The 22,727-nt window shown below is 50.6% G+C and overlaps 1 protein-coding gene across 2 annotated transcripts in view; it reads right to left on the bottom strand.

The window, feature by feature from the left end:
• Positions 1-22,094, bottom strand: part of E2F3 (E2F transcription factor 3) — a gene marked incomplete at its 5' end in the record, with an annotated part of 75,060 nt that extends 52,966 nt beyond the window's left edge. The window contains one exon of one of the 2 annotated variants that reach the window (XM_080807298.1): positions 21,696-22,094. In XM_080807298.1, coding sequence (XP_080663424.1) covers positions 21,696-22,094 — 399 coding nt within the window. Of the gene's footprint in view, positions 1-20,481; positions 20,840-21,695 lie in introns of those variants that run through there. The other variant, XM_080807299.1, reaches the window with a different exon arrangement.
• Between the last annotated feature and the right edge of the window lie 633 nt (positions 22,095-22,727).

Below are 22,727 nucleotides of genomic sequence, written 5' to 3'. Positions count from 1 at the left end.
GGTTCTAAATATACGTACGATCTAATGAAAATAAACAGGTCTACCAGTCTAAAGACGCTTCTGGATGTCTGTATACACAGGGAGCCGTGTGCTCACGTGACGTTTCGACCCGAGACCTGGTTTTGGCCTGTCTCTCCAACTTCCTAACCACACAGAGTAAGCGCTAACCTTTCTGCTCACTTTCCACATTCCGGGCCTGCGTCCTCATTCATTCTTTCATCTCTGCCCTGGTCATTAATTGTCCCATGTTATGGATGAAGGGACTGAGGGCCTCGAAAGGTGAAACCATTTGCCCAAGCCCCCAGAACTTCTGAGATTAGACCAAAGTCTAATCCTATCAGCTTGGAGGGGAAAAGAAAGTCACTAGATGCCTCTGAACTTCATTCTGTTTCCTCACCTGGAACCTGGAAATGACATTTCTTAGTATTTTTCATAATCGTTGTAAGATCTCGGAGGCAGTTTCCTGGGTTGTTGGAGGGAAGGGACCAAAGTCCTGGCAACCGGCGAGCATTGAGATTCAGCGATTTCTGGGCGAGCGTAACCTTCACCCAGGCTTGTTGCATTGGCCTGGGGCCCCTCTCGAAGTCCGGGAGAACCACGCCCTGAGTATGAGATCTACTTAGACTTGAAAATGAACCCGTGCCACTCACTTTGAAAGAGCACTATCAGGAATGCAAATGTAAATAGTAAACATCATAATTAACCCTTAGGACTTCGAAAAGTGGAGAAGTCAGAGACACCAAGTCTGGAAGGGGAGGGGTGTGGCGAGGGGTGGGAGGGAGGCAACTCGCACTCTGGGGCTCCCCCCTTGCACAAGGTCTGAGTCACCTCCAGCGGGGCCCCAAATGCACAGCGGCAGACGAGTGGCCACCTGGGGCAGCGAAACCTCCCTGAGGCCCCCAAGAACCCAGGGGCCACAGTGGTGGGGTGGGTGCCTGTGGCTTGAGTGGACAAATCACACAAGGTCTAAGTAGAAGGAGGCTTTGAAGATGAGTCACATTTGACAGACAAGGAACAGGAGCCTAGAGGTGTAACGTTGACTGACCTTGTCCATCCAGGCTGTGACCCCTGCCAGACCCCAGGCCCCCCGAGTCTGACGACACAGCAAACCCACTCTCCTCGGCGCACCTCTCTCCTGCCCTGTAAGCGATCACCGCGCACTCTGGCCCACCTCCAGCCCAAACAGAGTCACATTTGTCAGGTACCGATTTTGCAGTAGTTTCTGGACCAAATTACTGTTTTGAACCTTCTAAGAGAAAAAGGACCACATACAAAGTGTGTCGGTAACCCAGTCCAGGAAGCCGAAATAAAACATTTAATCTTTGGGTTACAAAGTCTCGTTAGGGTTAAGGAGTAGCTGTGGGAGCAAACCCTGGGAGGTTCTGGATTCCTTTTATATGGTCAGAGATGCAATTAGTCTGAGGTCGGTTCACCATGCCCGGGGGAGGCAGGCAGCCTTGGTGGCAAACGTCGCTCTACTTCATTACAGATGTGAACACGGCTAACTCGCACCTTCTTTGGGACTTGTGACTCTAAACCACTTTCAGACACAGGCAACCCCACTCTCTCCACGCATCACAGCGGAGAAGGCACAGTTGGGTGGTCTGGGTGCCTTAAGACCACGGACCATCGGAAGAGAAAAATGTCCCACCCATCGTTTCCTGAAGTCACATTTAGATTCTGGGTCTAATGTCAACAGATATCAGCACGGGTGAAACTACAGTTACAGTGAGAGGACAGATCATTTGTCAAGAACGGAAAAATCCAGGATACCAGGGCAGTTGTATTGGAAGAAGTGAGAAGACATCTGGAAGGCAATGAGGACGACGGCTAATGGAGCAGGCAGAGCTGAAGCTTAAAGCCCGGGAGGGACAGAAAGCCTAGGTCAGAGGAGGCGAAGCCACAGTTACGAGAGGCAGCGGTCACCACCAGCGTGACCCCCGCGGGCCCACCTGCAGCCACGCGTCCCAGCCCTAATGCAGCCAGAAGGAGCAGGGCCAGACGGCAGGTGCTGAACAGATAATAAGATGATTATACATTCACCTCTCAGTCTCGAAGGAAGCCTTGCCGACTTCCACAAAATTAAGTTGGCCATTATGCAGTAAAAAGGAGAATTCTTTGATGAGGGGCCTTCTGTTTTATAATATAAGATTGGGGAATGCGGACCGATGAAACAGATAAATGAACGACGAAGGCACAATGATCTATTTTTATAAAGGCCTATAAGATTTCATAGTGATTCCTCTCTCCTTACCACCGGTGATGGTTGAAGAAGAAAAAGTGAATTAAATGATTTAGGATATGAAAACAAACTTGACCCACCAACTGCCAATTTAATTACACGTACATGCGAAATTCACTGAGCACCTCATCATTTACATTCTCGAGTAGCATTTCAGCGCGGCTAGTCTGTTAGGTATTTTAAATTATAATTTCAGATGGACTCACTGTCACAGGCCTCTGGGTCCTTCTGACACACAGAATCAATACACTCCTACTAATAAATCAGATTACTTTTCTAAGGCTCCCGGTGGGCGCTCAGCCGGACTTCTGTTTGGGAGGCCGAGCCGAAGTTCTCCAAAGGAAATTACTTCCCTGGTGTTCACCCTCAAGAACAGGAGGCTCCCGAGAGAAATCGAATCAAGGGGCAGCCGCCTCCAAAGGCAGGCTCAGCCGGGCCGAGAGACTGATTTAGGCGCGGAGGAAAAAATGCCCCAGTTTAAGTTCTCCTCTCCAGCCACGTGTTTCCAGATGCGCCAAGACCTTTGTTCCTTCCCCAGAGCTAACACGTGTTGCCTTTTCTTTGAAAAGGTAGTCACCGGCATTTGGCGGCGGGGTGGGGGACGGGGATTGTGAGAGGGCCCTTCCCGCCAGAATGCCCTGGAATGTCTGGGCTGAGGGACATGACAGTTCAACAACTCCAGGCCCAAGAAGCATGGAGCTAAGCCATTTCCCCCTCCTCCTCTCATTTCTATGTTACACCGGGGTCCCGCCATGACCCATGTCCTGGATGGGAACAATTACCCCGAGCGAGGCCGGATTTTTCAACCCTTGCTGCCCCATTGTGGGAGTGCTTGGGAGGGCTCTCGCAGGCTGGGACCAAGTGCTGAGCCCCCGAACCTCCCTGTGCTCGTCTACCAGTGAGGAAGTTTGCTCTGGCAGAAGCAGTAACACACACAAGATGCTCAAGGCCACGGCTGGCATAGAAAACTATTCAATAGGGCAGACAATTGTTATTTTCTCATTACCTGAAATTCATAGTAGATGGGGGCGGGGAGAGGCCTGGTGGTAAAACTACAACAAAGTATAATGTTGAAAACTGTAATTTTAATGAAAAAAAAAAGTATAAGATGAGAGGGGGTGAGATTTTCCCTATTTATAGCAAAACATACCATAAAGCTACCGTATTTACACCAGTGTGCTCAAGGGAGCAGAGAAAGTCCAGAATCAGACCAATACGGATCCATGTGCGTGTACACACGCACACACTTTTGTAGGATAAATGTGGCACTTCTTTCTTTCTTTTTTTTTTCCTAAGTAATCTTTACTCCCAGTGTGGGGCCTGAACACACAACCTGGAGATCAAGAGTTGCATGCTGTACCGACTGAGCCAGCCAGGTGCTCCAAAAGTGGCATTTCCAACTCATGAGGAAAGGCCGAGCCATCAACAAAGGGCACTAGTATGACTGGCTATCCATTTCGGAAAAATATAAAGTTAGGTCTCTAACGTACACACACAACACGCCCCCTTCCAAGGAGGGTAAAGATCAAAATAACAAAATTATGAAGTCGGGAGAAAAAAAATACAGAATATCGTTATAATTTAGGGATTATAGTTTTATATGTTTAAAAAAATGAGCAAAACTTTGCTGGAGAGAAATATTTCATAGGCAAAATTAATAACAAAGTGACAAAAAGGGGAAAATATTTACTACACACACACACACACACACACACACACACACACACACACATCTGAGAAAGCCCAGTATCTATAATGCATTAAAAATTCCAATAATTCAAAAAGAAAGTTATAAATAGCCTTGTAAACAAGAAATGATAAAGGACTGCACGAGGCAACTCACAGAAATACAAATCGGGTCACAGACGCTTCAATTTATCTGGAAAATGAGGACGATAATCCTACCAAATTCACAGGGATGCTGAAGCTGAAATTAGTAAATTCCATGTAAAGTGCTTACAACCATCCGAGCACAGAAATACACTCCATAAACATCAGCCAGTAGCAGTAACGGAAGTTGCCAAGGTGGAGGTAACTAGTACTCATTTAGGAAAAAAAAATAAAATAAAATAAAAATCAGAGATCGCCAGCTAGCATCCCGAGCAAAACTGCAGAAAGACTAATGTTATACTCAATATTGGAAAGAGCACAGGAAAACAGGCATCCTCTGCACCTGCCTGGAGGAGACACACACATGTACAAAAACACACGCACAAGGACAGTTAAAACTGGCAAGAACAGAGAGCACACTCACACGGGAGGAACTAACTCCATTCACTGGGCCGCAGTGCAGCATGGCAGGGAGTACTGGTGTGGGGCTGGGTCTACTGCCCCACTCGGCCGAGCCTGCAAGCCACAATTTGCACCTTCGTATAAAATATATATTTGCAAATGAACAAAAAAGGGACAGGCCAAGCTGTTATTGTGGTTACGTCCAGGAAGGGGAGCAGGACGAGGAGCGAGGACAGGGTATTTAAAGTTTAACCTCATGGACCGTCTTTGATTTCTTTAAATAAGCAAGCATGTACTAAAAACAAGTATTTTCTTCAAACAAAGGAAAAAAGGCAACAAAGTCAGTGTTTCACAGCAGTCATCGGTGGACACCTGAGTAAAGGACAGGGTCCATTAGGTTCCTTCAAGAGCTGGGCTCCAGAGAGGGGTTACCACAGCTGGATACTAACAGGATCATTCAACTTGAACCTGAGGTCTCTAATAACCTCGGGGTCAGGAATGCAAGCAACAGCGATGCCAGCAACCTGCCGTTCCATGTCTCAGGGTGGACGAATGAGTTCCCATACTAACTGATCAGTCTTCACAAGTCTGATTTGCACAGAGAAGTTTCCCAGGGCAAGAGATCCGAGGTCCTGATCATGCCAAGTGGGGGCCTACACGGATTCCTACTGAGATCCCTTCTCGGAGGGGCAAAAACAGCAGGAGACCTTCCGACCTGAAAAGGGTGGCCAGTAAGCGGGCCATTTCAACACCATCATTCTTGTATTACAGCAAAGGTAAAGCAAGACCCAAAAGAGCTCACCTCCGGGCAACTTGGACCCATCAGATGTGACAACAATCGTCTGGGTCCATTTAAAAAATATTTCTAAAACTCAACAATGGTAGACAGCATGGCTAACTTCTTTTACCCCCCAAGGCGGGACGGGAGGACCACACCTGGCGTGGTTTGGGAAGGATGGTAGCGGCTGAGTCATGCTAGACCTTCAGAAGCAGCGGATGTTGAAGGGCCACACCTCGGCCACCCTCACGACACCGAGCAGCAGACATCGGAAGTCAAGGGCTTCAGAAAAGCTGATCTTCACACTCTCGAGCAAAGCAGGAAGCAAGAAATGAGTAGCGCCTGCCGTATTTTCTCGACCTCTGTAATGCCATCGACCGCAAATGGTAAGCTTTAAGCTGTCAATCTAAGAACCGTCCCAGTCCCCAGAAGTTGTTTTGGCCGCAGGTGGATGGACAGGGGGCGGAGCTGCCCACGGAAGGGCAGGGGAAGACATTTTTAGAAAGAGAACCACCAAGACAAACCTGGGCCATAATCAAGCCACATGACCCTGTGCAGGCATTTTCCAGACAGTCTGTTCTCAAAAGAAACTCTCGTTCCCTCCCAAACACTCCTTTTAACATGGGTAGCAGGTGATTAGCATTTATAAACTGAACACAGGTTTATTTAGAAGCCGACCCTGGTTTGGGCCGGTGCAGAACTAAAGAATCCCTCCTCATGAAGGGAAAAAAGAATCAGGTTAACATCTTTTTTATTTTCAAGTTTCTAAGTTTTATTTTATATATACATATATATATACACACACACACACATATATATATGTGTATATATATATTTGTTTTTTACATATATATATAAACTATTCAAAATTTCTGATTCTATGGTTTTGATTATAATTTATACGATGGTTTAATCTGGGGGGGTTTCAAACTTTTCACACAAAGAAGCGTGCCACCTGTTTAATGTCTTTCCTGGGGAAGGGGCAGGAACGGCAGACAGTAACCGCGTGCCCGGCCACTCCGTACCCAGCTCCCGGCTGGACGCCTTCCCGTGGTCTCTCATTTCATCTGCTCCTCACAATATCTTTAAATACCCAAATTACCAGACGTGGAAGGAGAGCGACCGTTTCATTTCCAGATAAGTCCTGTACATCTGGCTGGCAATTTGGTTATAAAGATTTTTAATGGTGCTAGATAAGAGGACCACGAAGAGGGAGGGAATTAAAAGGAGGAAAATATTTGTCAACCAAACATGTCAACAGTCTCTGGAGAAAAGGGAGGGAAGCAGTTTCCCTGTTTGCTGGATGATGAAAAGCCCAAAGAAGGCTAAGAATTCCTGTTGCTGCCTTCTGGGCCGCGGCGGGCAGGATCCTCTCGGAGTCTCCGGTTTCAGGGAGGGATGCCAGGCCCAGGGAGAGATCAAGGGGTCCTGCCAGTTTCGAACGGTCTTGATACACCCAAGACTATCGTTTGTAACCTCGGCTGCTATGAGATTGGCTCTTAGTGAGCAACACTGCCGCACAAACAAGGCCCTAGCATTCCCCGGCCCGTTCCTGCGGAGAGCGGAGAGCTGGCTTTTCTCTAACGGTGCCTTTCAAACTTGGTGCCCCAGAATGACGGGGGGGGGGGGGCGGAGCGGAGGGGGTGCTGCTTAACCCCACACTGCTGCTCCCACCCCCAGAGTTTTTGACTCGGGAGGTCTCAGGTGTGACCGGAAAGCCCGCAGTTCTAACATGCTCCCAAGTGTTTCCCCTGGTCTGACACCCTAGAACCCAAGAACTACTGTTTGTTTGTTTGTTTTTAAAGACCAGAATCCATCAAAGACGGGAACAGGCTATTTACGATGTGGCAAAATCTTGATTAGCTCCAATCTGAGCCACCCAAGGGCAGGGGATTTTGTCCTTTGCTGTATGCCTAGCGCCTAGAAGAGGGCTGGCATACAGCAGGTGCCCCTACAGAACCCCCCGGGAAGTCAAAGCAGTCGGTATGCTCCATGGTGGGTGCGAGTGAGCCGGGGAAAGAGGCTGCAGACACACCAGCTACAAAGGGAATGGTTGCTAACTGTTTTCGAGTTGTTGTTTTTTTTCATGGTCACAACAGTATACATTTTTAAATATTTCACAACCAGCTCTCCAGGAAAAAAAAAAAAAAAAAGCCTGAATTTGTGGCATGTGCCATGTTCCCCGGCCTAAATCCTTCCACCACAGTCAATTACCAGCCACCCGCATGGACTTGCCGGATGAGGAGTCGGGAGGGGTGAGCACCCCCGGGGTACCAGTGCAGTGCGGAGCCCACGCCAGGCCGCCCAGCGTACTCTTCTCGGCATGTTCACGTCCTTCTAGTCCTGCAGCCCAATACTACTTCAGAATGCGAAGTGATTGATATGCATATTCTTGCTAAAGCATCTAATTCTGAAAACCCAGAACTCAGATTTTGCATGTTTCAGCGAGCAAGTCTGAACGGAAGACTGAGCTATATATTTTTTTTTTATTCGTAGAAGGGAAAATTGGGTCACTTCTAGGGGATGGAGAGCTTGACTTATTTTTGTTATCTGCTTCTGTGTGCACCACAGTTAATACTGTCACGTGCAACATATAATAAACAAGATGTTAAAAAGAAAAACCACCAGGTTTTTCTCTTCATTTACAAATGTAATCTAGTCTTCAACAATGTGTAAATTTCCTAGTTGGCTGATGTATTTCAGTGTTTGGATTGCAGTTACTACATATGATGAAAAATGTATATTATGCATTTTTTCTTATTAAGTATTTGATGCAAATTAATATTTCTCAGTTGACATTGATGCACTTCTGCCGGCTTATTAATAACACATTAACAGATGTTTCTTAAATCTCTAGACTCCCAATTCTTTTTTCCAAGAGTTTTACCTTTCTAATTTCTTTTTCGATATGCACATTTAGGATTATTTTATTCTGAGCATTTACTTTTATTTTTATTTATTTGTTTTTTTGGAGAGGCGGGAGAGGGAGAGGCAGAGAATCCCAAGCAGATCCATGCTGAGCACGGAGATCATGACCTGAGCCAAAACCAGGAGTTAAGACGCCTCACTGACGAGCCACCTGGGCGCCCTGTTATTTTTATATTTAATTGAAGTATAGTTGGTGCATATGACAATAGTTTCAGGTGTCCAACACAGTGACTCAAGAGTTATCTGCGCTGGGAAATGCTCACCACCAAAAAGTGTAGCTACCATCACCGTCACCGTATGAAGTGGTTACAGTATCACTGACTATTCCCCATGCTGTACTTCTCCTACTTCTGACTAACGTATTTTATAACTGCAAGTTTGTACCTCTCAATCCACTTTACCTTATTTGCTAACAGCTGGTCTGGGCTGCAAGGAAGCCTTCTACTTAACAATGATGGTACCGCTACCAACAGCCATAAAATGAGCTGACCAGGTGGCCAGCCCTGACCAGCACTTGACACACATCATGGCATTTGACCTTCATTCACAACAGCCCCGTGAGGTAGGAACCCCAGTTCGGGTGAGGGAGATGGGGGTGAGAGGGGAAATTATGCACCCAGATCATCGAAGTATGACGCGGTTGCACAGGGACCAACAACCACGCTGAGAAGGAGGTCCTGAGGTCTATCCTGATGACCCAGGTCAGTACATGATAAATGCAAAACTTCCTCGGCCTTCCCTGAGCGGCAGATTTTGATCCTTTCTTCTCCAAGTTCTGGGAAGGCTTCGAGGGGCCGATTCACTGCACACTGGGTGAGAAACCAGACAGGGTTTCTGCAGGCTACACAGACCATGTTTTCTCTGTATCATCTACCGAGGGTAGGAGCACAGCTCTGGGGTTCCACGGGAGGGCAGGCATCCCGAAATTAAAATCAAGCTATGAGAAATCATTTGCTTTGAAAATCTCTACCATGTTTTAGAGTGTTAATATATAAGATATATCTATCTGCGGGATTCCTTTTCTGCCCTACCTTCAAGCTCTAGTACAACGGTTCTCAATGGGGGTGGGGTCCAGTTTGCCCCCAGGAGACCCTGGCAATGTCCAGAGACTACCTTGACCATCATAACTGGAGGGGCTGCTGACTTCAAGTGAGGGAGGCAGTCTCCCGCCAAAACATCAGTGGTGCCTGAAATCCTGCTCCATTTTCAAATGCCCTCAAGCTTTCTGTCCTCTTCCAAGTTTGGATGCCCAAGAAACTCCACCGATACCATCGTACGGCCTCCACTGTCTTTTATCTTGTCTTAATGACTGAAGAACATGTTCCATCTTGCCTTTCTCCTGATGAGGGCAAGGACGTCCTGGTTGCCTCTGAATGCCTCAGAACACAGGGGACTGCATTCTGCACAAAGTGGGGGTGTGTATCTGTTCAACACTCTGCTTTCCCTGGAGGGGGGGTCAAGATACCGAGATTTCAGACTCACCAACACTCAGGAGTTTCTAACATGGAGGTGGAGACAGGGCACGGACTAAATCAGGAGCACACGTTTCCTATGAACCCTATCTCATTTAATCCTTCAAACCACTGAAGGAGACAGGAAACACTATTTTAGGTACCGTCAGCTCAGATGTCTAATTTGTAAAAGGTCACATGCTGGTAAGTGACAGAGCCTGTTTCTGAGGCCACATCGTCCAGCCTGTGCTCCTTCCGTGCCCCACCGCCAGGGCCCCGGGCTCTGGGGCCCAGAGCCTCGCCTCCTACAGAGTCCCGCATTTTTAGGGTGTCGGAGATACCAACAGGGAAAACAGCAACGTGAAAGGTTGGAAACGTTACATTATCAGTGTGATCGTCACCAGTGCTGCTGCCCGATATAGCCACTAAATTGGTCAGTTCACGGAGTGCTGCAAATGGGCTTAAGTGCACGTTACATATTTAAAAATTAATTATAAAGATACTTAGAATTTACAGGAGCCTTTCCTCCAGAAGAGGACTCAAAGACTCATTTTTAAATGCTAATGTGCTAGAGCTTAAGAAAGTTCAAGATTTTTTTTTTCTTTTTCTAATCAGCAAAATCAGAGAGCCTGGGAAATGACCGTCCAAAGAGGCATCTTAGTTCAAGACATAATTATGTGACCTTTTCTTTTTATGCGCAGCACTCTCTCGCTGGGTCTCGCCTTCGAGAGGGTGCAAACTGGGGGCTTTCTCAAAGCAGCCAGGAGCCAGGCCCGGACCTGGTAGAGCACATGATAAATGACGTCTGATGGCTGGTCTCTGGGAGCCCTGACAGTATTGATCCCCAAACCAACCTGACGGGTCTGTCTCGTTTTCATATTACACAGGGAGAAGTGAAAACAGAGAAGGTTTTTGTGGCACCATATTCATTTTGGTTGTTGCTGGTTTTTTTGTTTTTTTTTTTAAGTGACAGAGACCAGCTCTTGGCTTGTCATTGTTCGTCAGGATGCCCATCGTGGCCTCTGTTCCGAAGCCACGTTTCCAGTGCGTGGTGGCCCTAGCCTTGTAGGAAACTGGACGGCCTGCGGTGTCACTCACAGACAACCATCCCCTCCCTCCCCACAGCGTGGCGCGACGGAGCACACGCGCAGCCCCGTCCATTCCACAGTCCCAGGAGCGAAACCTCGAGGCAGTCTACAGTCCTTTTCTTTTTTTTTTTTTTTTAAGAATCGCCCTCACTTTCATCCTGTCTACTCAAATGGTCACTGTTGCTGTCCTGCTCCCAGACGCATGAGATCCACGGCGCCCCTGCCCTAAATGGTGTGACCCGGTTCCCTTCCCAGGGAAGCTTCTTGGCTTTGGGTTCCCTTGGTAACCTATTCCAGGCAGCCTAGACCCAAAAAAGCCTTCCTACTACAGGGTCAAGTAAATCCTCCGAGGGCACGACGTGCAGCCTATCGCAGGATACGCTATGTTCCTAGCCTGTGCTGGTACCCGGTGTGTGGCAATCATACCCACCCAGACCTCCCGAGCCAAGGTTCTCGATGCTTTGGGAGCCCCTTCCGGTTTCGCCCACTTTGGGGTTTGGGTCATCCAGATGGTCTGCCTCCGCAAGGACCTGGAAAAACAGGTGAAGGAGCCACAAGGGGCGGGCCTGGGATCCAGTGCACCTGGCCTAGATTTCCGGGGTCTGCTGCGGTATTCCCTCCGACTGAGGAAGGAGTTGAGGGGACCCTCTAACACCCGACCCGGGTTCTGCAGGCAGCTTTAGCCCTCGCCGGGCGGTTCCAGCTTCCAGAACCTTTGCCTGTGCTCCCCTACTTCCCGCGGTCTTTGCCAAACATCCCAGAAGACCAGGAGATCTTGGTATTTCTCTCTAATTGAAGAGGGCACAGGGAAAAGCCTGGAACAAGTGCTACAGGCAATTCCTACTATCAGGTAAGCTTGGAAAAACACCGGGTGATTTCTCAGGGACAGGCATCTTGAGTTTCTGCTGTAGAATGAAAACCGCGTCGGAGACCATGGAGGATAAAAGCCAGGAATGAGCCGAGACTTTGCAGCCAGGCCCCTCGGGTTCCGTTTCCACGGCTCCCCTCATTAACCCCTCACGGTCTCTCCCTGCACAGAACGAGCCTGATGATAATACCCACTTCACAGGCTGTTATGTGGATAATGTGCTAATGTGGGGAAAGCACTTAGTTCAGCGCCCTCCACACACGGGCACTCAATAAACATTAGCTATTATTATCCCAAAGACCAGAGACTGCTGAGTGGCAGCCCTTAAGCCAAATCTGTCCTAGAGACCTATTTTGTTTGGCCTGCACATTTTCCTATTTAATCGAGCCAACATTTTAAAACTGGTAGATTTCTGGCATTTTAAGAAGGTTGCAGATACGGCAACACGCCGGGCTTGCCTTCCCCTCCGGCAGACACTGCCTAGGGCTGGGTCCCGCGGCCCCCTTTAGATAGGGCATTTCTTCTGTGTTCAAGCACAGCCCCCCCCCCATCGCTCATCCTCCGCCCCCCCCCAACTACCTCCCTGCCTGACCCTCATAGGAAGGCCGGTCCCTATGCTAGACCAGGACTACCAACGCGGCCAAGGTTAGGTCCTGTTACTCCACCATGTTGACTTCAGCCCCGCTGGTCTCTCCTTAGGTGACCTATATTCCACTCCCTGCTTTTTGCCTCACGATGCGTCCCCAGCCACCAACCACTTCCTCAGTCCTCCCTCTCCACCTAGCTCCGTGGTTCCAGCTGACAGCACACAGCAAAATGATCTGGGACACTTTGAAAAAAAGAGAAAACTTCCCATGTCTGGATCCCACCTTCAAGGATTCTAATTAACGGGGGGGGGGGGGGGGCAGTTTTCGCATTTTTTGAAAGTGCCCAGATGATTTGAACGTGCACCCTTGGGTGCTCCGGGGCTGATGGCCCGAGAGCTCCCCGTCTCCTGGCCTGGCCGGCCCCTCCCGTGGACACCGCGCCACTGAGGACCAGAGGAGTCTTGTTTTCCTTCTGTTTCATCTTGCTCGCGAGATCACCTCGTGTTTAAAGCCTGTGTCCCCAAACAGACTGTCAACTCCAGAGCGGGCGGGTCACGCCTCAGACTTCTGCATCCCCAGCAGGACGGCCGGGGTGCGGAGCGCACCCGAGACGTCCACCGCGTCTCGAGTCTGGGTCTACGGGGTGGAAGGCACCGTGGGGACGCCGCGACGGGAACACCACCGACACCACCGACCGGTTTGCTGGGGCCGCAGGAACGCCGGCGAGAAGGCTGCAAGGAGGCAGACGCGGTGGGCCAGTGGGAACGAGGGCAGGAAGCGAGGTGGAGTGGGAGGACAGGGAAGCCACGAGCCGACGAAGGCACCAGAGGGAACCCTGCAGCCAGCCGAAACGCTGTGCTGGGCCTGCGGCCGAGCGGGGAGGAATGGGAGGCAGCATGGGAAAGGCGAGATTTCACCGGACCTCGAACGCTGGGGAAAAAAGGTTGTAATTAATCTGGTAAGTCACAGGAGAAGCCAAGGAAGGCCGCAACACTGGCATCCTTCTAGAAGCCAGCCAGAGGGAGAGGAGAGGGGGGAGAGCGAGCTGGGGAGGGCACAGAGAGGTCCAGAGGCGGGCTGCCCGACTCTGGAGAGCAATGCGGCCCTCCCCCCCACCACCGGACAGGGCCTCCACGCTGGCCGGGGCCCGGGGTGCTCAGGCACCCCAATTTCTGCCATTCAGTCTCAAGCCATGGCTTACCGTGCAGAAGTGAAATCATGCTAACGGTGCAGTTCATGTTAGCAGTGCAACCTTATTAACACATTTAATTGGAGAAATAAAGATTTTTGTCACGATGCTATTACTACTACTCTTCTAAGAAGCTTATTATTCAACCCGAGTCAATGCACGGCTTATAAAGACACAGACCCTAATGACCAGGTCAGGAGAAAACTGCCCCATGCATCACGCCTCCTCCTCGTCACCACTTTTGTAGAGGTGTAGCTGGATTTAAGGGAACACCGGGCTAGTTAAGAAAACAGGCCACAAAGGACAGTCCAGGGGACGGCTGTAAAAGGGGCCAGGTCCGGCAGTGTAGCGAGGGAACACTCCGACCAGCGCTCCCACGCGCCAGGCCTTGCCCTAAGCACTTTACAAACAAACTCATGCAGTCTTCCTAACCCCCCAGGGATTAGGAACTCTGTACTAGGTACTATGATCTTCCCATTTTACAGGTGAGGAAACTGAGATGCAGGGGCTGGTGCTAAGCCCCAAGTCACAGGGCTGGTGCGCAGAGCCAGAGTGAGAACCCAGGTGCTCTGGCCTCCACCATCTGACCCTCATACCTTCCCTTCTCGCCTGGATTCAAGGTGAGGGTGCCCTGTGGCACACATGAGCCTCCCCCTCCCTCTCTCCTAAGGCCTGCTGGACCCAGCGGGGCTCAAAGGGGATGGGGTTTGGGGCCCCCAGGGTTACAGCTCTGATTTCCTAGCTCTAGAGCCTCGGAGCATCAGAAACAGCAGCGGGCAAAGAAGCGGGTGAGCCCTCTGGGCTGAGTTCCCTTCCCGTGACCCCAGTGTCCGGAGCCACAGCCACTGGGGTCATGAAAACTAGAGCATGCCCATGGAGCCAAAAGGCTTTCTGGGACAGCCGGGCATGGGCTGGTCCGGAGGACCAAGGGCGTTCGGCTTCTCCCTGCCTGGAAGACATACTCCGTTTACCAAAATATCTTCTGGGAAGAAGTTTCCCTGACAAGCAGAACTGCTGTCTCGGTGCTCCTGAGCACTCCCGGCCTCTCGGCCATCTCTGCACGCGGCCCCTGCGGGTCTGTGGGTGACACACAAGCCACAGCTCCCAGCCCCTAACGGCGGGATGAACGACAGCCCCACCTCAGATCGGGTTTCACTTTTAGGCTCCAGGGCTTGAAGTGATTCTATTTTTAAGTTTCCTCAGTTCCACCCGTAAAAGAAGACATTTTAATGAAATGCGTTCTGGGTTTTAGGGGATGGGGACTTCCTCCAAAAGCGCTAACTGACCAGCCACTCGGTTCAATCAGGTGTGTCTCCCGCGGGAAGAGCCTCTAGTCCCGCGTGACCGGGCAGGCGCCTCCGAAAGCCTGTCCAGTAACTCCGGACGTGGACGGCCCCGGACGAAACTTCCAGCACCAGACCCATCTGGTGCCCCTGCCCTGAAGAAACTTTAAAAAGTCCTCTTAGCTTCTCGTCTCTGTACATGTTTCCCCTTTCCAGAACCAGAAATGTCAGATACACGGAGAACACGCTTGTCAGTAACAAAGCTTTAAAAACACTATCACGTTGTTGTAAGAGTCTGTCATTCCTTCCATTTAAAAAATATTCCCTTTCACTGAACATCTAAAGTCGCTTCGCTTATTCCGAATAGTTGACAATGAGTTGTTACTCCAAGACCAACTGTTCAAAGGACACTTCCACATGTGCACGTTTACCAAAAAAAAAAAAAAAAAAAAAAGTAACCCCTCCTGAAGGCCACCTAAAATGTACTCTATACATCCGATTTTTCCCATAGAGGGCACCTGAGACATCGTTAACTTTTTCTTGGTGAATGAGGCTTCCTCTAAGAATTCAAGTCTCCAATTTCAGTCCTGGCTTGGCCATGAGCTAGCTTGTGACCTTGGGCAAGTAACTGAACTCCACTGGGCCTGAATTTCTTCACCTGCAAAATGAAGGGGATTGGGTCAGAGAATGACTCTGTCGAGTTACAGCTCTGAATGTCACGAGTCGAACGAAGACCATGGGGATCATCGATTGTTGCCTGGGCTAACCTGGAGCCTTATTCTTCAGGACTGTTGAGTTATCAGAACATTCCCTGGACCCTACAGCGAGCCCCAGACAGTTGGGCCAAAGTCACTTATAGTGGACCCTTGAACAGTCCAGGTTTGAAGTACATGGGTCCACTTCTATGAGTTTTTACTTATTTCTTCTTTGCAGTACTAGAAGTGTCTTTTCTGTTCCTTGTGATTTTCTTAACATTTTCCTTCCTCGGGCTTATTTTAACACTGTATGTAATACACAGGCAAAATCCATGTCAACTGTGTTATTAGGGAAAAGTTTTCAATTAGCAATGATCGCGCCTCGGATAAACCTCACTGGCTACGATACTGCCACTGCGCAAAGCTTAAACTGTGTTATTAGAATCAGTTATTAACTATTGGTAGTTAAGTTTTGGGGGGAGGAGTCAAAAGCCATACTCAGATTTTTGACTGTGTGTGTGTGTGTGCTGTTCAAGGGTAACCGTACTTTTCTTTCCATCCCTTCCTTATTTCATCAGCTGTCCATTCTCCCCATCAGCCTCCAGTGGGCACAGACCCCCGCCTTAGTTCACAAATCTAAGTAATGGCCTGCTTTGCTCAGGTTCTCTCCAGCAAAGCAAAGGGCATGGCCTTGGTGATACAATCTAGCAGCCAGTGGGCTTTATTCCTTCTAGTTCAAAGCGATACTGCAGGTGACTGTGGCCGCCAGGGCCACAAGACTGACCCCCCAGTTAAGGTCCAGGGAAGACTAAGAATGCATTCTTGTAACTCGTACATTCCTGGAGTTCTAAAGACACACTGCTTTATGGGGGTGGGGGGAGCATTTGAAACGAAAGTGACAACAGAAAACGAACCAATTTCCTTCTTATTAGAGCAAAAGCGCTGTGCATTATTCATCGACATTAACCCCCCTCCTGGGTTTCCTGTCCCCACCTCAGTTGTTGCTTTTCTAAGCTCTCTGTTGTCTAACTTTTCTTTGTGTAAGAGACATTTTCCAAGTCACTCTATGAAGCCAAAGAGCGGATCAGAGTAGGAGGAAAGAGATAGCATGAGCGGTTTCCTATATTTACTGCTTTCCTAGTTTATCTTCCCTTCTTAGTCCCATGAAAAATGATTAGTAAAAAAAAATGGTTCTTAGTAATTGTAAATACAGTTCCTAAAACACTATTTTTCAGCTGCTAACAAGCATGAAAATACGCATTAAACCACATGCTTAGTACCTCCAAGAATTCACGAAAGTTCCTCTCTTTAAAAACCAAATGGAAACAGAGAATCTGATAAGAATTGAAATCTGCTTCTATGCTTTGCACTCTTTGGGGTGGTTTCATGGGCACGGAGACGGAACTCGATATCCCAAGCACAGGCCCAATGCTGGCTTTCTCTCATCTTGGGTTCAACAACGTTAGCGAGAAAGAAGGTGGATGCAAAGGAATGGGAGCTCGTGACCCTGGCGAAGGGGACAAACGGACGACAAGTAAATTCGGGGAAGTCAGAAAAACGAACGATGGATATCTGAAGCTTTGCCAATGGGTCCCAGTCCTATGGAAAGGGGGTTGAAGGCGCGGATGGGATATCTTCGGGATATCTTCGGGGAAGGCAATCAAGACAGAAGAGGTTTCATTTGTCTTGTTTTTAAAGTAGGCTCCATGCCCAGCCCAGCGTGGAGCCCAACACAGGGCTTGAAGTCGTGACCCGGAGATCAAGACCTGAGCTGAGATCAAGAGTGGGACGCTTAACCAACTGAGCCACCCCGGCGCCCCAAGACACAAAAGGTTAAAGAAAACTACTGCATGAGATCTCTGAGAAATGAGAAAACGGCAACTCCCCACCTCCACCCCCTCCAGCCTTTAAATCTCCAGGTGCTGCTGTTTATTCACGCCTAAGCTTTGAGTATTATTTTCTGTTTTCAAGTTAGCTTTACACCGCACAACATTAATCTCAGAATCTACTCTTCCAAGAGTTACACAAGGTGACGACTTATAGAAAAAAAAAAAAAATCCTTTCCTGTTCGTGAGCTTGGGTTCCTTCGCTCACAGTGGCACAGTTAAGGGTGCTTTGTTTCAGAGGATGATTAGAGGGGCACCCTTGGTACTGATTATAGAGGAGCTATTTGTACTGCCCAAGTCTGGGCACTGCGTTATGTTAAGACTTCCCTTTTGGGGAATGTAGTGACTAAAAATTCTCTCCTAGTTTAAACTTGGCACCAACCATATATCTCAGCAGAAGCAAGATTATTGAGTATAGAACCACAGGAACCCGGCGTTTTTCTTTTATACTTGCACAGGAAAAAGCAGAACCAGCTATAGCATCTCTGGTTTGCCCATTCTCACACCGAGATTTCAAGTACTGTGGGTTCTTTCCCCAAGTATAATCAGGAGGCTGCTGTGACTGCATTAAATTAAATCAGATGTGAAAGGCTACTAGTCTCTCGCATGAATAGATCCCAAATTTTCTAGGAGGAGAATGAAATAAATTTCACCTGCTTTTTTAGGAGAGGTGGAAAATGATGAAGCCCCTTCTGCTTCAGAAAATAGCACTCTGGCTCTGGTCCTCTACAGCGCTCCCATCTCCCATAGTCCACCAGCTGGAAATGAGTTTACCTAGAACACGCCTCGGCCTTGCTGACAGCTGAAAGCCAGGGAGCACAGACGGCACCCACAAGGGAGCAGGTCCGTGGGGTCAGGGGAGAGGTGGAGGCCCGGCGAAAAAGTGAGGATGAGTTGATCTAAATTTATCACCACTCAGGGCACAAGATCATGTACAGGCCGTTCAACACTATCTCTATATAGTCCTGTCCTACGGACATGTCCCTGTTTTACCCATGGCTGAAGAGCCAGGTTCTGTGAATTTAAAAACCCAAATGAGGGATGCCTGAGTGGCTCAGTGGGTTAAAGCCTCTGCCTTTGACTCGGGTCATGATCCCAGGGTTCTGGGATCGAGCCCCACATCGGGCTCTCTGCTCCGCAGGGAGCCTGCTTCCTCCTCTCTCTCTCTCTCTCTCTCTCTCTCTCTCTCTCTCTGCCTCCTTGTGATCTCTGTCAAATAAATAAACAAAATCTTAAAAAAAAAAAACCCAAATGAATTCGGTATCGTTAATTACATATCACCTTAGAAAACTTTCAACCCTTTTACTCTCATATGTAAAGAAGGGAGTGTATGCAAAGTCTTGCACTATTTCTCTAAGTTATAAAAGAAATAACATTTCTCAATGCTGATTTTGTTGGGTATCTATTTGCCTGGCACTGTGTGAAGAGTTGTACATGCATTATCATACTGAATCCTTCAAAAGAAAAAAGAACCTGTCTTAACCTTGCTATTGTTCCTATTTTACAGAAGAGGAAAGCTTTGCAGAAATTAACTGATTTGCCTAGGATCATAAAACTTGTAAATAATAGCAGCAAGATAGCTAGTAAGGAGTACTCATATATTTTCTCCCACTAAAAAAACGTGAGGATCTGTTCCTGTAAAAAGTTGTTAAACGTCCTTGAGAACTGGAACCAGGTGGGTCTGCAATTCTGGCCAGTAGAACAGAGTTCTCAACCTCTTCTTGGACACAAAGTGTTTAAATGGTTTCAGCGCTCAGCCAATCAGTTAGCTATCCCCAAGCTATCTTCTGCCTCAGGGAAAGAAGATGAACAAAATTTCAAGACTTAAATAAAAGTCTAATATAATTTTGATAAGAGACTCAAACCTCATCTTCAGCGCTCATGACTTTGGAGTAATAATCTCATGGAAAAAAAGAAAAAGTTTTGAAATAACTTGGAAGACAGGATCACTTTTATACTTTAAAGACAATGAACTACATGTAAGTTTGGCTAGACAGTTTTGGAGGCTTGACAAGCAGGCTAAGATTAAAAAAAAAAAAAAAGAACCCAGCAATCTGGTGGTCTCATAATTTCCCATTATCAAAACTACTCTTCCATAAATCTGAATGCAATCCAAGAAACATGTCAATAGCTGGCTGTTTCAGATTAGGTTTATGATATAGTAAGAGAACTGTGTAAGGGGCCAGTAAGCTTGAAAAAATATGCTAAACATGTTGAGGTGGCCAGATGAAGTTAACAGTATTTAATGCTAAAAGCATGGAATATTCTTGTGCCTGAGATCCAGCATCCTGGATACAGTATGTGAGCAGGCACTGCACTCTATCTCCCCCCTGCTGGCAGACCCTTGTCACTAAAAAACGATGAGCTTCTTTGAGACTATATGAGACTATATCACACATCCTCAGCAAGTATCTGCGGGGCTGGAAAGCAGTTAAGATCCAACCATGGGAGAAATTGGAAAGAGTAAGGGAATTACAAAATTTTCATTATTCCACAGCCCATCTCATTTCCCAAAGTGCTGCCTAGGTGCGGACTTCCTTAAAGAGCCCTGCAAAATCCCGATTCTCCAAAAAAAATACACCCATTTGGAACTGAGACAAGGTGAGGTCAACGACTGGTATTATCAACCACAGGCGACTCGGGTTCGTTTCTAGCCTCGTGGGGGCCAAGCCTCACCACGAGGGTGAAGACAGGAGGCATGGAGGAAGGGAATGAAGGAGAGAGAAAGGGAGAAAGGGGAGAGACCTCCGGGCCACACTTCTTTCTAGTATCAACAAAAAGAGAAGCCGCATACTGACCTAAATCATCTCTCAAAGGCGCTTTATAAATTACAGGGACAAAGGGAGGGGGTGGCGGGTGGCCTGGGAATCCTACAGACACCCTACCCTCTGACCCGCCCCCCTCCCCCTCCAGCACAAGGGAAGCAAGACAGAAAACAGAGCTCAACTCGGCCATTGGCGAGAAGCCCCCCCTCCGCTTTTCGATCGCCCATCCATCGGCCCCCTAGGAAAAAAATACACGTAAACACCATACCCACCCCCTGGGGCGGACACTCCCGGCCCGAGGCTCCTAGAACCGGAGGCCGGGGCATTTACTTAGTTAGATTTTTCTTGCTTACTCATTTCCCTCAAGCACCCAACCCCCCGTTCCCACTCCAAAACCCCGCTCAACCGCCTACCCCCACGGCTTCAGCCCCCAACAGAATCCGGTGCCCCCGCGGCGGCGGCAGCCCCCGAGCCGTCCCGGTCACTAACCTGCTGCTGTAAGGGCATTTCCGAAACCAGCCTGGCTCCGGGGGAGGTGGGGGGGGCCGGCTGGAGAGGGGGCCCGGAGGGCCGAACAGACCGGCGGCGCCGGGCGAGGGCGGGCGCCCGTGGCGGGGGGGGGTTAGGGAGAGCAGAGGGAGGGTGGCCGTGCCGGGGGCGGGTGCGAGGGCGCCGGGACCGTCCCAGGCCAGGGAGCCGGCGAGCAGGAGGAAGTGGGTGCCCCCCTCTCCCCCTCCAGCGCCCCCTCCCGCCGCCGCCTCCTCCCCAGTCACAGGCGCGTCCTCCGCGCACGTGTGCGAAACGTCACCGGCGGGTCCCGGGGAGAGGGACAGACCCAGGCGGCGGGACGGGAACACGGCTGCCCCCGCCCTCCGTCGCCGGGGGGCGGGGAGGGGGACAGGGCGGGGAAGGAAGGGGCAAGGGGAGAGGCGGGTCAAGGGCAGGCCCGGGGCCCGGCGAGGAAGGCCCGGGCGCTCGGGCCACGCGGGCGCCGCCGCGGGCGCCGCCAGGATGCGCCCAGGCCGGGGCGCCTGGCCGCGAGTCCCTCACCCCCGGACAGCCCACGCCCCAGCTCGCACCCGGCTTCCAGCCCCACCTCCCCCGCCACCCCTCTCCGCCTCCCCCAGCCCCTTTGTTGCGGGGAGTTACAGATCCCAAAATGTGTCAAGCGCCGCATGGCAGAGCCCCTGCGCCCCGAGCACGCCTTAGGGACCCCCGGCAACCAACGGGCCTCCGAGGCCGGCGGGGGACCATCACCCCAACAGTGTCCCGGTTTCCAGCCCCCAGAGTCCCCCACTCCCCAGTTCACGACTCCCTCCCCCACCCCCTTCTCCATCCGGGGCGTGACCCCTTCCTACGCCCGAGAAAGAGGAAGCTTCGAGTTGGAGGGGAGGGGAGGGTGGGGGTAGGGAAAAGTGCAGGAAAAGAAGGGGGGGGCCGCAAAAAGTTTCGGAGTGTTTGACGTGGTCCTCGCCAAGGCACTCCCCGCTGCCCCGCGCGCCTGGCGGAGCCCCCCGACCCTCCGGGCGCAGGGGGGAGTGCGCAAGTCTAACAATAAAACCCAGTTGGAGGGGCAGCTGCCGAGGCCCACGACGCTCGGCCCCGCGCTGTCCCGGGGCGGCCCGCAGCGCGCCCACCACCCCGCGCCTTTGCGAGCCCACCTCCCGCCCGGGCCGGGGACGGTGGGAACCGGAGGGCATTACCGGAGGGCCGCCGCCGCCGCCGCTGCCGCCGCGTCCCAGCGCTGGTGGCTGCTGCAGCAGCCCGGCTCTGCTGGAGGGTCCGTGCGGCGTGGTGTAGAGGAGGCTGCCGGCGGTCTGCTCCGCGCCGGGGGCACTGGGGAGGAGGGGGCCGGCGGCGACGGCGCCGCTTTGGAGGGAGGAGGTACAGGAGGTGGTGGAAGTGTTCGTGGTGAGGATCTGGATGTACGCGCCCGGGGCGGCAGCAGCGGCGGCGGCGGCGGCGGCGGGGAAGCCGGGGCTGGCTAGCAGTGCCCTTTTGTCCATGGAGGCTGCAGCGGCGGCGGCGACGACAGCCGCCCCCTCCCCACCCCCGGCGGTCACCAGGTACTGCTCCAGGGCGGGCTGGATCCCCTTTCTCATCTCTCGCTCCTGCTCTTTTTATTGCTATGGTATATTAACGTATTGTTTTCAATTTCTTTATTATTTGCAGTCGGAGTTTCCAAGTCTCTCCTCCTTCTCTCCTCCCCGCCCGGCGCTTCCGAGCCCCTTCTCTCTCTTTTCTTTTTATTTTTCCGCACCGCACGGGCCCCGGGGGCCAAAAATAATCGGGGCTCTGGAGAGAGGAGGGTCCCGGCCGCACGGATATCGGGCCCCGAGGGGGGATGGAGGCGTCGGGGGCGGCCGATGCAACGGATTGCGAGGCGGCGGCGGCAGCCCGGGTGCTGCGGCCGGCAGCTGAAAAATGGCTCCAGGAAGCTGCTGCTGACAATGAATGAAGGGATACGGTTTACGCGCCAAGGTCCTCCCGCGAAACTCAGATTTCCCGCCGGCTTTTCAAACCATATCTGCATATCCCCGCCCTCCAACCCGCCGAGGCCCGTTCCCACAGCCCATTGGGCCGCTGCCCCCTTACTTAACTCCCAATCGCGGCGCAGGGCCGCGACTTGCGGGTTTCCGTTGGCCACCGTGCATCATGGTTACCGGGGCTACAGAGGCTCTATTTGCATAGGCCTCCTTGATTGGTCGGGGGGAGAGCAGGGTTTTTAGGAGGTG

This window comes from Martes martes, assembly GCF_963455335.1.
Source record: "Martes martes genome assembly, chromosome: 6".
NCBI lineage: Eukaryota > Metazoa > Chordata > Mammalia > Carnivora > Mustelidae > Martes > Martes martes.
This window is presented reverse-complemented; position numbering and strand designations above follow the sequence as displayed.